This window comes from Cynocephalus volans, chromosome 11 (genome assembly GCF_027409185.1).
Source record: "Cynocephalus volans isolate mCynVol1 chromosome 11, mCynVol1.pri, whole genome shotgun sequence".
Lineage (NCBI taxonomy): Eukaryota > Metazoa > Chordata > Mammalia > Dermoptera > Cynocephalidae > Cynocephalus > Cynocephalus volans.
Window position 1 is genome coordinate 59,056,644 of NC_084470.1, and position 12,814 is coordinate 59,069,457.

At 56.3% G+C, this 12,814-nt stretch overlaps 1 protein-coding gene across 1 annotated transcript; it reads right to left on the reverse strand.

Annotated features, from left to right (window-relative positions):
* Positions 1–628: 628 nt before the first annotated feature.
* On the reverse strand, positions 629–11,574 carry NCKIPSD (NCK interacting protein with SH3 domain). Its single transcript, XM_063114645.1, has 13 exons — positions 11,320–11,574; positions 8,601–8,710; positions 8,188–8,392; positions 7,903–7,993; positions 7,164–7,654; positions 5,904–6,074; positions 5,650–5,736; positions 5,423–5,561; positions 5,234–5,314; positions 4,920–5,048; positions 4,733–4,825; positions 4,422–4,594; positions 629–1,516 (listed from the first exon to the last, which is right to left on the reverse strand). The coding sequence occupies exons 1-13, from the start codon at positions 11,488–11,490 to the stop codon at positions 1,313–1,315; spliced, it is 2,145 nt and encodes a 714-aa protein (XP_062970715.1). The 5' UTR covers positions 11,491–11,574; the 3' UTR covers positions 629–1,312.
* Between the last annotated feature and the right edge of the window lie 1,240 nt (positions 11,575–12,814).

Genomic DNA, 12,814 nt, shown 5'->3' on the forward strand with positions numbered 1-12,814 from the left:
GACTGGTGTCTGCCTATGGATTCCTGACTTTCGTGGCGAAAGCCTCTTTGCTAACTTGGGAGCCCACAAGGAGATTGAAGCTTTTGCCAAACGGTGGCCCCTAATTCCTCTAAAACAGTAGTGCAAACCTAACTCCACACTTGTTAAGATACTCTTTTCGCCCTACCCACCATGATTACCAAATCTCTGCTGAGGTTGCAAAATAAAGGGATCTTGCTGGACCCAGCAACAAATGAGGACAGGAAATAGGCCAGGGCCCAGGTGTTCACGGAGGCCAGGGCTAGGGGTAGGGCCTGCTTCATTTGAGAACAGCTATGAAAGATGACAGGAGAGGGATGGCATTCAAAACAAAGAGAAGGCTGTAAGTGAAACCTGGAGGTGTGGACACCTACAAGCAGACCATGGGGGGCACTTGGCTATGGCTGAGGCCCAGAAGTAGGAGCTCAGGGAAGAGAGGCTGGAACAGGGCTCAAGGGACCTTGAAGGCCAGCCTGTCAGGGCCCATCACCTCCTCAGTATGGAGAAGTCAGCCCAAGCTACAGTGATTAGGTCCTGAGGCTCTAGCTCCCCCATACATCCTCTGCCACTCCATCCTCCTCCCCACCCCAGGATCATATAGGGAAGCCCATTTCCAGATGCCTGTGATTTATTTCCAAAGGTGAGCTGTAGCACATAGGAAAATACACATGGCTTTTCAGTCTGCATTTTTACAAAGAAAATAGATTCTGTCATTGGCTTTCTCAGTGCCACCATCCCATTCCGTGAGGCTCCAGGATGAATGGCCTGTCTCCAAGATCCTGCTTTCAAAGCAGCAGCTCGACCAAGGCCTCTGGGGGTGGGAGTGAGGGGCAGCAATCCCTATGGGGGTAGGCAGAGCACATGAGCAGCACTCATTACGAAGCTAAGGCAAAGAACAGAGCTAGTGGGAGGTGCCTCCCCTCACCCCAAGGACATGACTCGCTGAGGCCCGGGACACAGATCAGGTGGGGTGCAGAATGGGGGCTCTGGCCCAGCCTGGAGCAGCAGCAGGACTCTGAGTGTGCATGTGGGCATGGGATGGAGGGTGGGCAGCATGCTGAAGAGGCGGCCTACTGGGGGATAGAGGGAACTCAGCTTGCACATTCCCCCTGCCCCAGTACAGCTCCCAGACTGTGGTCCCCAACACTTGACCCCTTGCACTAGCTCTGCTTCAGATGGGGGCCCTGCTCAGTCCCTTTCGCCACAACACACTCTCAGTGTAAAACATTCTTAGGACCAAGCCCTGAGTCCCCTGCACCCTAACCAGGGCTGCAGGGAAGGAAAAAGGAAGGTGTTAGCTGGGGGCCTCCCCCAGCACTGGGAATTCCTTGCACATCTCTCGAACAATCATACGGTCCATCTGGCACTGGGGCGAGGCCTCCTCCTCAGTCAGGATGCGTCGCAGTGTGGCCTGCAGGTCAGGCAGCCGGTGGCAATGCTGCAGGTAGGATGTGGAGCGAACCACAGCATGCATCAGGGAGAGGTACTCCATGCGCAGCTGTGGAAAGAGCAGGCTAGCTCAGGGACTCCAGGGAGGTACTGTGACCACCACCAGACAGGGACAGGCCACTACTGTCCCACAGACCCCAGGGTTGTGAACCAGCTCATACCAGTTAACAGCAGGGCTGCTTCCCCAACACCCAGAATGTACCTGGCACAGAACTAACCTTCAACAGTTGTTGAATAAATAAGTGAATGAATGAATCATCCCAGCCACAGGCAGTCCCAGAATGTGGCCTGCCTTGGGAAGTCCTGCTCCTCCTTTAATGCTGGGCCCTCGAGTGCCTCTGTCAGTCAGTCACAGAGGCCCTCTGCTTCTCACCCTATCCTCCTTTGCCCTGGAAGATCTCACCCACACCCACAGCTTCAAATAGTAACCCACCCTAATACCTCTCACTCAGACCTCTCCTGTGAGCTCGACGAGAATACAACTGCCCACTTGTCATTTCCAGCATATCTCAAAGACCCTAAACCTACATATCCACCATCAAACTCATGACCTTCCCCATCCTCCTGAAGATGAAGGTTTTCTCATGTTCTTCATCTTTTTTTTTTTAAAAGACGACCGGTAAGGGGATCTTAACCCTTGACTTGGTGTTGTCAGCACCATGCTCTCGCAAGAGCTAACCGGCCATCCCTATATAGAGATCCGAACCCGTAGCCTTGGTGTTATCAGCACCACACTCTCCGGAGTGAGCCATGGGCCAGCCCCTCATGTTCTTCATCTTAATAAGGAGTACTGCTATTGATCCAAAAGCACAAGCCTGAAACACAGGTGTTAATAAGGAGTACTGCTATTGATCCAAAAGCACAAGCCTTGGGCCGGCCCGTGGCTCACTCGGGAGAGTGCGGTGCTAATAACACCAAGGCCACGGGTTCGGATCCTATACAGGGATGGCCGGTTCGCTCACTGGCTGAGCGTGGTGCTGACAAAAGCACAAGCCTGAAACACAGGTGTCCTCTTTTGAGTCCTCTTTCCCACACACCCCCTATCCAACCCACCTCTAAGACCTGGCCATCTAACCTTCTACATATGCCCTGAATCCATCTTCAACACCCCCTCCCCCAACCCATTTTCCCAGCACTTCTGGCATAAGTAATTCCAACAGCCCTTATGACTTGACACCCAAGCTCCTCTGTGTCTTCACTGAGACTCCCAATCCATTGACCTGACCCCAAAACTTTATCTTTGTCTGCCCCCCTCAACACCCCTCATTTCTCTCTTTACCTTTGATTAGAAGAATCAATACCAAAACCTCCTTTAGGCAGCTTCACCCTGCTAATTCTCAACCCTGGGAGTCAGACCGGGATGCCTGCACATGAAATGCCAGTGTCTAAGCAGGAGACAGGTACACAGCCATGTGCAGGCCTGAACTTCATTCACCACCACAAACCAAAAATGGACACGCGGCCCTGCCTGGGACTCCCACTGCTTCTCTCTGCCGTTTTCGCTCTCCCTTAAAGTACCATTGCCCACCTTCTCTCTGCCTTCCAAACCTAAGCTGCCTGGTCAGCCAGACTTGTGCTTCCTGGAGAAAACAAACAGTTTTTCAGAAGCCCCTTGTCTTCCCCTCTCAGTACCCACTTCTCACCTATCCCCACTGGAATGAACTGCCCTGGCTCCTGTTCACGTGGCCTAGACCCTCCCCGCTGCCTCTTCTACTTACTTCCTGCAGTGGCCCACACTCACAACACACTGCCCATTTCTCTATGCTTACTGGATCATTTCCTCTGGCTCAGGACATGCACCAGCATCTTCCACCTTTAAAACACTCTACCTGACTCTATGTTGTCACCCTCCAGCGACTCCCCACCCCCCCCACCACCATTTTTCTACTCCCCTTCACAGAAAATTCACAAAAGTTGTCTTCATTTACCGCTTCCAAATCCGCCTCATTCCCACTCTCCAATAACTTCAAATTCTCTGACTTTCGATTTTGACTCTCTTCCCTCCACTCTACTGACATTGCTTGTCAGCCACCACTGACCTCCATGGGGCAAGTTCTCAGCCCTAGTCTCACTCAGGCTCCTAACAGTGTGGAGATGGCCAATCTCCTTCCTCCTCTAAGCACGTGGCTTTGGGGATCCTGCTCTCCTGGTTCTCCTGGGTTCTCCCCACTTCTCTACCAGCTGTGCCCTGGGTTGAAGCATGAGCTTCCTGCTGACCCTGTCCATCGTCTCATTTCCTAGGCGATCACACCATCACAGGCTTCCCATCCTATCTCTGCACAGATAACTCCAAAATGTCTCTCTAGTCCCAACGTGCTCCCCACTGCCTCCCTGATGCCCTTGGCACCTGAATGTCTAGCAGGTAGCTCCTCAACCCTGACACATTCAAAACACAACTCCATTTTTCTCTCATGAAGTTCTTCCCCCAGCCTTCCCCACCTCAATAATCAGCACTCCATCTACTTACTTGCTCAAGACAAATCCAGCAGCAAGCCCTGCCGGATGCACTTCCACCACACCCCAAGCCTGACCTGTTCTCCCCACTCCATCCATGTCACCTCGACCTGCGGCTGCTTCCTCACCACCTCCCGGCTTATGCTCTGCTCTCAGTCTACACTCCACATGGGATATTCATCCACCACTTCTGCATTCTCTGAGCAGCAATCACAACTCCTGCTGCAGCCTCCAAGGCTTTGTGTGAACTCCGCTTCCTCTCTCCTCACCTGCCACCCCTCCCTCCACTCTACCTTTCTCCAACACCCACCTCCAGATCACCTCATGGCTGGCTCCTTTGGGTCTTGGCACACCTGTCATGGTTTCTGAGTGGCCTCCCACACTTACCTGGCTCCAGGAACAGCCCTGTCCCCTCATCTCCACTCAATGTCACATCTCATCTTGTTTTAGTTTCCACACTACTCCACAACTCCCATCCCTGATGCAGCACCTCCAGGCACCTTGTCTCCGGGTGACAGGTCTGCAACGTGTCGCACAGTGATGTCAATGAGTGCCATCATGTCTGTGTGGTAGAAGATGGTAGCCGTGGCAGGGCTGGCGAACACGTCCTGCAGGAACTTGAGGACGGAGTGTGGCGGCTGTGGCTCATGTTTGAAGATGCGCACAGGGTCATCTAGGAGGCAGGGGTCAGGAGTCAGGGCGGTCCTGTGGGGGTCCCAGAGTCACCCCAGAGGGTTACAAGAGTCCTTGCCAGGTGTCATGGAGTCACAGGGTATCGAAGTGGTACCCATACAGATTCCTGGGCCCTCACCTCCTCTGTTCAGGAGCAACAGCAGCTTCTCAGAGAAGATCTTGATATTGGCATGTTTACTCAGGGCAGCCATGATGACATTTTGGTCAGGGGCTGAGGAAGGACATGGGTGTAGATGAGAGCAACAGGTGCTGAGCATGGAGAGCCCCCATTTGGTCAGCCACCTCCCGCCGGGCACCACCCCCACCTGGCAGGTGCAGGTTGAGAGCCAGAAGCAGGTTCACACAGAGGTCCGGCAGCTGCTCTGTGGTATCCAAGGGCAGCCCATCCTCAACGATGCTCAGCAGGAACTGGGCAAAAGGTGTGCCCAGGTGTTCTGGGAGAGGGGCACAGAGAAGTTTGCAGTCCTATTCCCCCACCCCCTAGCCACCTTGGTTTTCTGTGAGCATTGGAGACACCTTATCCCTTCCAGGCCGTGTGGTCAGCAAGTCCCCAGGACCTCAGGCCAGTGGTCCCAGCTCCAGGACCTGTGGCCAACCGGTCAGCAATCTGCAGTCTTACCATAGTGTGCGTAGGGCACTGCCTCCCCCATGGAGAAGACCATGGCCAGGATGAGGGCGGAATAACAGAGTTTCTGGTGGTCTAAGGGGGGAAGGCAGGCACTCAGAGCCCCGAAGATGCAGAAAACCCCAGCAAATGGTAAGAACCCCCTCCAGATGGCAGGAAGCGCATCCCACCCCCCAGCCTCACCCTGTGTGTCCGTCTGCATGTCCCGCGCTAGCTCCACAGGCAGCACAGATGACACAAGCGTGGAGATAATGGCCGCGTCCAGACTGCACATGGCGCCAAAGCACTTGAGGAGCAGCAGCCGCAGTGAGGCTCGGTGTTCCTGGCAAGGGACCCTGCGTGCTCAGTGCCCGGAACCCCAACCCCTACCCAGGCCCCTCCATGCCCTCTCCCCTCTGTCTTGCACACACCATTTGATAATAGGCCACTAAGGCCAGGACAGACTCGAACTCATTTCTCTTGCACATTTTCTTGCAAACTTCAGGGTCTGCATCTGTCTGTAGGGAGGAGGAAGTGTGAGAGTCACCCAGTGAGCCAAGCTGTGTAGCCACATGGGAGTGAGCATATATGTGTAGGGGCAACTCCTAAGCAATGAAGAAGGATGGCACAGGGTAGGGGTCACTGCTCCACATGCTGGGCAACAGTGTGGGCCCCCATACCGCACCAGAATATGCAGCAGCTCCTCCAGGTAGCAGCAGATGACACCCTCGTCCTCATACAGGGCCCAGCTACGCTGCTGGGCGTCGTCCTTCCTCCGAGCCAGGTCTGCAAAGATCACCTCCAGCCTCTGCTGGTCATGGCAGACCTGCCCTGAGGGCAGGGCCGTGCTCAGGTCCTGGAGGAGAGGGCAAGACATGGCTCAGAACACTCCCTGTCCCGCACCATCTCCAGGAAGCCCCTACAGCCTGGGGAGTCCACCAATGGACCTATACTCTGTGAGTTCATGTCCCATGTGGCCCACACTGGGTAGGGGGCTCAACTCATTTGATGACCTCCTTGGATAGGATCTGCATGAGACAGGTCTGTGGAAAGTTTCCAACTTGCCTTTCATCCCAGACCTGGATAAACACCCCTCATAAGGAGGGCCATGGACTCAATCACTGCCTAAATTTGACTCTGAGACCTCACTCTCTGACTCTACACAACATGGCACCAGGCCTGTCATCTACCCGCCTCCCACATTTTCCTTGAATGCTGCAGACCAGGCACTGCTGCCGTGCCCAGCACAGGCAAGCCCAGCAGCTCAGTGCCCCCACCCACACCAAACCAGAACTGCAGATGGAACCGTGCAGCCCTAAGGAGGAATCTTTGGCCCATCCAGCCCTCACTGTGTAGACTAGGCTACTCCTGAGTCCTGCTCTTGACCAAGGCCCCAAACCTGGCAAAGTACCCCACCTATCCCACGATGCCCACACACCTCACTCCCTCTCGCCTAAGTCACCACTTAGGTCTCCACCACCGCTCTCCAAGCACCTATTTCTCTCCACTGCCAAGGCCAGCAAGGCACTGCCCTCACCCACACCGTGTGTCCATTCCTTCCCTGCAGCCAGGGTGAACTCTTGGCCACTCTCATCTGGTCTCGTCTGTCACCTGCTCCAGGTCTCACCTCCCCCCACACCACATGCCTCCTCACTCCCTGTGTTACAGCCACGCTGGCCTTGGCCCACTCCCTCCCACAGCCAAGCTCAGGCCTGCCTCATGGCCCTCGCCCAGGCTGAGTCTCTGCCTAGAATGCTTTTCCTCCCTTTCTCTTTTAGGGATGGCCTCAAATGTCCCCAACACCCAGCACAATGAAAGCCCAGGGCTAGAGCTCAACAAATACCTGTAGCATACAGGCTGGACAGATGTGTGAGGGTGGGAATGGGGCAGGGGCAGCAGCGTGGCCCAAGGGTGGGGAGGCTCCTGGCCGTGCTGCCACCCTCACCTTGCCCTCTACCAGTGACAGGAGGACTTGCTCCATGATAGCTGAGCTGGCCGGCACAGAGGCCTGGATGTGACCCACTACGACACCGATGGCCACACGGCATAGTTCGTGGCTCAGGCCGGTGTTTCTCCGCACCAGCTCCATCAGTTCTGCCCCAATGGTCCTCGGCACAGCCGTCTCAGCCACTGCCTTCTCCTCTGTGGTCCCCAGGCTCAGTGCACCCAGGTCCTCCAGGTCATCAGGGGCTGAGGTTTTACCAACTGCCACATCAGCTGCAGGTGGTTCAGGGGCTGGTGCTTTGGAGGGAGGGGGCTGGGCTTGGGACACGGTGGTCTGGCTGCCTCGACGGGGCACAGGTGGGGGCATGGGTGAGCAGCTGGGGCCCAGCTCAGATGGGCTGGAGCCAGTATAGAGTGTGTCCAGGGAGGTGCTGCTGACTGATGAGCTGCTGGACACAGAACTACACCCAGAGGGCGTGGTGTTGTGGCCACCTGTAAGCAAAGAGTGGACGTTGCGCCCCAGCATCCCCACCCCTCCTAACTCAGAGCCTCTGTCACTCAATACAGGGCCCAGTTCCTCTGCTACACCATTTCCCCACCATGCCCAGAGCCCCAACTGCCCCAACGTGGGGGCCCTGTCTTCTTCCCAAGCCTAAGGCCTCCATCTCCCTGACTCAGGCAGAGCAGCCATTCCAAGCACAGGACACCCCCACCCTGATCCCCCCAACCCGCCTTCTCACCACTCCCCAAGGTCACCAGGCCCTCGCGGTCTCGGCGCTTCACAGGTGGAGGTGGTGTGGCGGGTGCTACTCGGTGAGGCTGTGGTGGGATCTGGGAGGACAGAAGTGGGATCTGGAAGGACAGGCTGCCATCTGGGATGGCAGCCTGGCCGGAGCCCTGAGTTCTGGGCATGGGCAGGGCTATGGCTCTGGGCCGCATCACTGACTTGAGTGGATCCCTTGCGCCTCTGGATGAAGCCTTAAGCCCCAACTACTTCCTTCCTCCAGGATGCCTTCACCATGTACCTGGTAGAAGCCTCCATTTGCCCCAAGATGCTCAGAACTGGGCAGGCTATGCTGCCGCTCAAACCCGGCTCGACACATCCCATTGGGCTGTCTGGCAGCAGCAGCATCCAGATGGTGGTCACTGGTGGACGGAGTCATAGCTGCAGCACTGGAGACGGAGGGACCTCTCCGAGAAAGGGTCTCTTTCCGGTGGTGGATCAGCTTTCTGATGGAGAGACAGGGAGACTATTGGAGGGAGTACCTCACAACTCTCAAAGTCTTCACATGCTCCCACAGCCCAAGCCACTCACACCCCCACAACTCTCCCATGCTCCACCCACTCCTGTAGTACCCCATACTACCCCCAGTCCTGCCCTCGACCCCACCCCACCATGCTCACTGGGGGTGCCACCTCTACCTCCCCCCATACTCACTGGAGGACTCCACGCTGTTCCAGGCTGTACTTGCCACCTTCCCGCATGGCTGTGTTGTGCACAGCCTCGATGGCCCGGTCAATGGCCTGGAGGACATCCTGCTCCAGGCCCTGGGGGGTGGGGCAGGGGTAGGCAGTTAGACCTGGGGCCAAGTAGAGGTACTCAGCCCAGACAGAGCCCAGGATGGAATCCAGGGCAGTGGACCGCTACAGCTGAAGCCTGGAATGCCAAACACAAGCACAGAAGGTTGAACCAGAATATGGTATGAGTTTCTCAAACTCTGTCACTCAGGGAGCTGGGGCACAGGGTGGCCCCCATACCATCACTTTACATATTGGGGTCCCACTCACGAATTTACTCTACAGTGAGGCTCTTGGTTAAGAAGCCTATGAAAACCAGGAATCGAAAGCAAAAACACAGCCCAGGGACCTGCAGCTTGGGGCCAGGAAAGTACACCTAGTCTATCCCTGGGTTTGGCTCAGAGCCCAGGTTCAAATACCAAGAAGGAAGCCTCCAGTGTCTGGAATCCTTAATAAATCACTGGATCTGGCTGATCCTTCAGAAAACCAAGGTCACACATCAGAACAGCCCTGTCCTTGTAGAGCCCACTGCAGGCCCTGGGAGCCAAGAATGGGCCAAAAGGACCTCCCTCCCCATCCCTGCTGCCAGCCTTCATCCCCCCAAACTGTCCCAGTAATCTTCCAGACCTACCCTGGGAAACAGTTCTGTGTTTGTGGCAAAGGATGGACATGAGAGTGAGCCCTGGTCCCTACTCCAGGCTCTGTGTTGCCATCCCCAGCAACCCAGGTGCCCAGTCTACTCCGCCTGCCTGGCATGGGGTGGGGGTGTGGGGTAGCAGCTGTGGGATCAGCCACCCCACCCCTCCCCTGTTCTTGGCACACTTGGTCCGTCAGGCTCAGAGCTGAGGTGAACTCACTCCAGAGTGAGTTTGAGAAGCTTCCCTGATGGGGACAGACAAATGGATGCAGAGGTCAGCAAAGTCCTCCAGGTGGTAAGGGGTATACCAGAGTGCAGGAAGCTGGGAGACAGAGGGGGGACAGAAAGAGAAAGACACGCATACCCATAGAGAGCAAGAAAGGCATGGAGAGAGAGAAGGACTCAGAAACAGAGAGGCAGGCAGACGGAGACAAAGCAGGAGGAAACTGAGAGCCAGAGACAGACAGGGGGAGAGAGTCGGAAGAGAGGAGAAAAACACACAGAAGTGGAGACTCAGAATGACACAGATAGAGGTGCACAGAGGAAATCAGGGAAACCAAGATAGAGGGAGAAACGCAAAAAGAAACAGAGAGAGGACAGTAGCCTCTCTGCCCTCCCCAAACACCCTGCCCCACTGGTCGTGGTGAGGACAGGGGCCTCATGGGCCTTTGACCTATACCCAGTAAGAGAAGAGATAGGACTTTCCTCTGATAAGACCTTAGCTCCAAAGAGGCTGTATATGACATACCTCTCAAGACCCAGCAGCCCTGGTATCCAGGGACCCCACTCTCACCCCAGGCACTCCTCAATGCGATCCGGCCAAGGGTCTGTAAGAAAGCCCCTAGGGCACAGGGCCCATCCCCTCTGGTAAGACCAGATGACATTTCCAAATTTATCCCGTTATTTCTGTCTCGAACTAGGCTGGGACAGGATGTTTCCTAAGGCTAGAGACTAGGACGGGGCGGGAGTGTCTGGCACAGGCCAGGAGGTCTGGGCCCTCCTTTCCCTCATGGTCAGAATAGATCAGCTGTAGACACTCCACCTACCCCACCCCAGCCTCTACAGCAGGGCTACTCTTAGGGAAACAGGAACTGGGGCTTCAGTCTTCAGTGGAAGGAAATGGGGCCATGGTCAGACCAGAGGAAGCCATGGGAAGGACACACTTCCTCACAATGGGAGGAGCCACCACTCCAGCCAGGCTGGGGATAAGGAGGATGGAGCTCCTCCACTTTCAAAGGAAGGATGTCTGAGAAGTCAGGGCCCAAAGCTTGGGGGGCAATGGGGCAGTGCCAGGGAGTGAGTGTCAGCCCGGGATGGGGTCCACGGTTCAAAGAGGGTTGGGAGGGTGTTGGGAAGAGCTTACGGGGTAGCTGAGTACGGGATAATGAAAAACACTGAGGTCCCAGGGCTTGGAGGTCACCTAGGGCATGAGGGTGTCTATGGCTCTAGGGTCCAATTGTGTGCGGGTGGGGGGTAAGCATCTGGAGGATGGTTGAGGAAACAGGTGGTGTCCACGGTGGCCTAGGTCTCAGTGGTAGAGGTGGTGACTCCAATTGGGTGTCTCCGGGAGAGGCAAGAGGGTAGGATCCTAGGAACCCAGGGAAGAAACATATTAAGGGTCTGGGTTCTCAGGGATTTGGGTATCTGGCCAGAATTCGGTGGGGCTGGTGTCTCAGAGTCTGGTTCGTAAATTCTATTCAGATGGAGGTTCCGATACTGGGGGGGTCTAGGGTCCCAAGGAGTCTCAGTCCCAGAGTTAGGCTTTTGGTAGGTCTGGAGTTGGCTTTCAAGGGCCTGGTCTTTTGTGGAGGATGCTGGCTCTTGCTGTCTCAGCCCCGTGGGTCTGGGGTCTCAGGGTCAGGTTCTCAAACTCCCTGTATGTTAGAGGTCCTGGCCTCAGGTCCGGGAGGGTTTTTAGGGTTTCTGGGTTGGAACTCTGGGCCTGTCAAAGGGTCCAGTTCCAAGGGCCGCAAGAGGCCGGGCTGGGAAGTGGCACACTCACCTGCAGGCGGCGCAGGTAAGCGGGCGGCACGTATCCCGTCTCGCCACTGCGCGCTCGCGCCGCCAGCCACCAGTGCGCGCTGCTGCGTTCCAGCACCAGGAAGGTCTCGCCCGCGGCGAACGCCAGCGCGTTGGGCTCCGCCGAGCGGAAAGCGTACAGAGCGCGATACATGGGGCCAGGCCGGGCCGCGCCGGTGCAAGGTTCGCGGCGGGCGCTGCGGGGCCAGAACTCCAGGCCGTGAGCACCGCGCCGCGCTCGCCCCGCCCCCTGATACACCGCGCGTGCGCGCGCGCGCCTACCGCAGCCCCGCCCCGGGAGTTTGTCTGCCCACGCACAGGAGCGCGGCGCCCCCTGAAGGCCCCAAGAGGCGCCGCCGGGCGGGGCTCGAGAGTCATGGTTCCCGGTCCAGTCCCCTCACCCAGAGCACTGGCCTCGCCTTCCCCTGCCTCGCCCTCCACTTCCTTTCCCTGCTCAAGTATGAGCGTTGCGGCCAGTCCTACGTCCCGGTAAAGGCGCGCTCCTCTCGTAGCCGGTGCGCCCACACCGCCCTGGGAGAGTGGGTCCTGACCTACTAACAGTAAGGACGGCGTCCTCGAGAGGACGGTCTCATTGTTGGATCCCGCTGATGCGACTCTTGGAAGCCCCCGCGGGGGCCGGGTCTCCTTGATGTATCTATCTTTTTTTTTTTTTTTTTTTTTTTAAAAGATGACCGGTAAGGGGATCTTAACCCTTGACTTGGTGTTGTCAGCACCACGCTCAACCAGTGAGCGAACCGGCCATCCGTATATGAGATCCGAACCCGGGGCCTTGGTGTTATCAGCACCGCACTCTCCCGAGTGAGCCACGGGCCGGCCCCTGATGTATCTATCTAGGTCTCACAAGCCCTCTTCACCAAGTCCCTGCTCCAACACTGGGCCGGTGGGGAGCAATGGGGAGCAAGTGTGGGGAGTGGGGGGGGGGCTGTAAAAGCAGAAACCAGGTGGGGCTATTCCCTGTCCAAAGTTCTCCCGTCTTTGCCCCTCACCCCCATCCCTCCTTCCTTTTCAGCCACTGGCTTCTTCTCTTTTCCTATCTTGGGCCTTTGCATATTCTGTTCCCTCTATCTGGGACACTCTTCCCCTCCCTCTCTCACAGCGGAAGACAAATTCCACCCCCATCAATCGCTATCATCTTGCTCTGTTTTGTTGTCTTTTTAGAACCTAGAACTCTAGATTGTCATTTTTCTTTTTTTTTTTAAAAGATGACTGATAAGGGGATCTTAACCCTTGACTTGGTGTTGTCAGCACTACACTCTCCCAAGTGAGCCAACCGGCCATCCCTATACAGGGATCCGAACCCGTGGCCTTGGTGTTATCAGCCCCACACTCTCTCGAGTGATCCACAGGCCGGCCCTAGATTATCATATTTCTGATGCCCCCTTTTGAGAGGAGACAGGAGGGCTGGCAAGAGGGTAAGGATTGGGGTTCCATGTGGTGGTAAGAGCATGTTTGATCCA

Excerpts from the sequence above, each read along its gene's own strand:
- NCKIPSD (XM_063114645.1), bottom strand. The coding sequence starts at position 11,490 with ATGTATCGCGCTCTGTACGCTTTCCGCTCGGCGGAGCCCAACGCGCTG. Across the intron at positions 5,737-5,903 it reads AGGAGCTGCTGCATATTCTG|ACAGATGCAGACCCTGAAGT; the intron begins GTGCGGTATGGG and ends TCCTCCCTACAG. Across the intron at positions 5,049-5,233 it reads AGTGCCCTACGCACACTATG|AACACCTGGGCACACCTTTT; the intron begins GTAAGACTGCAG and ends CCCCTCTCCCAG.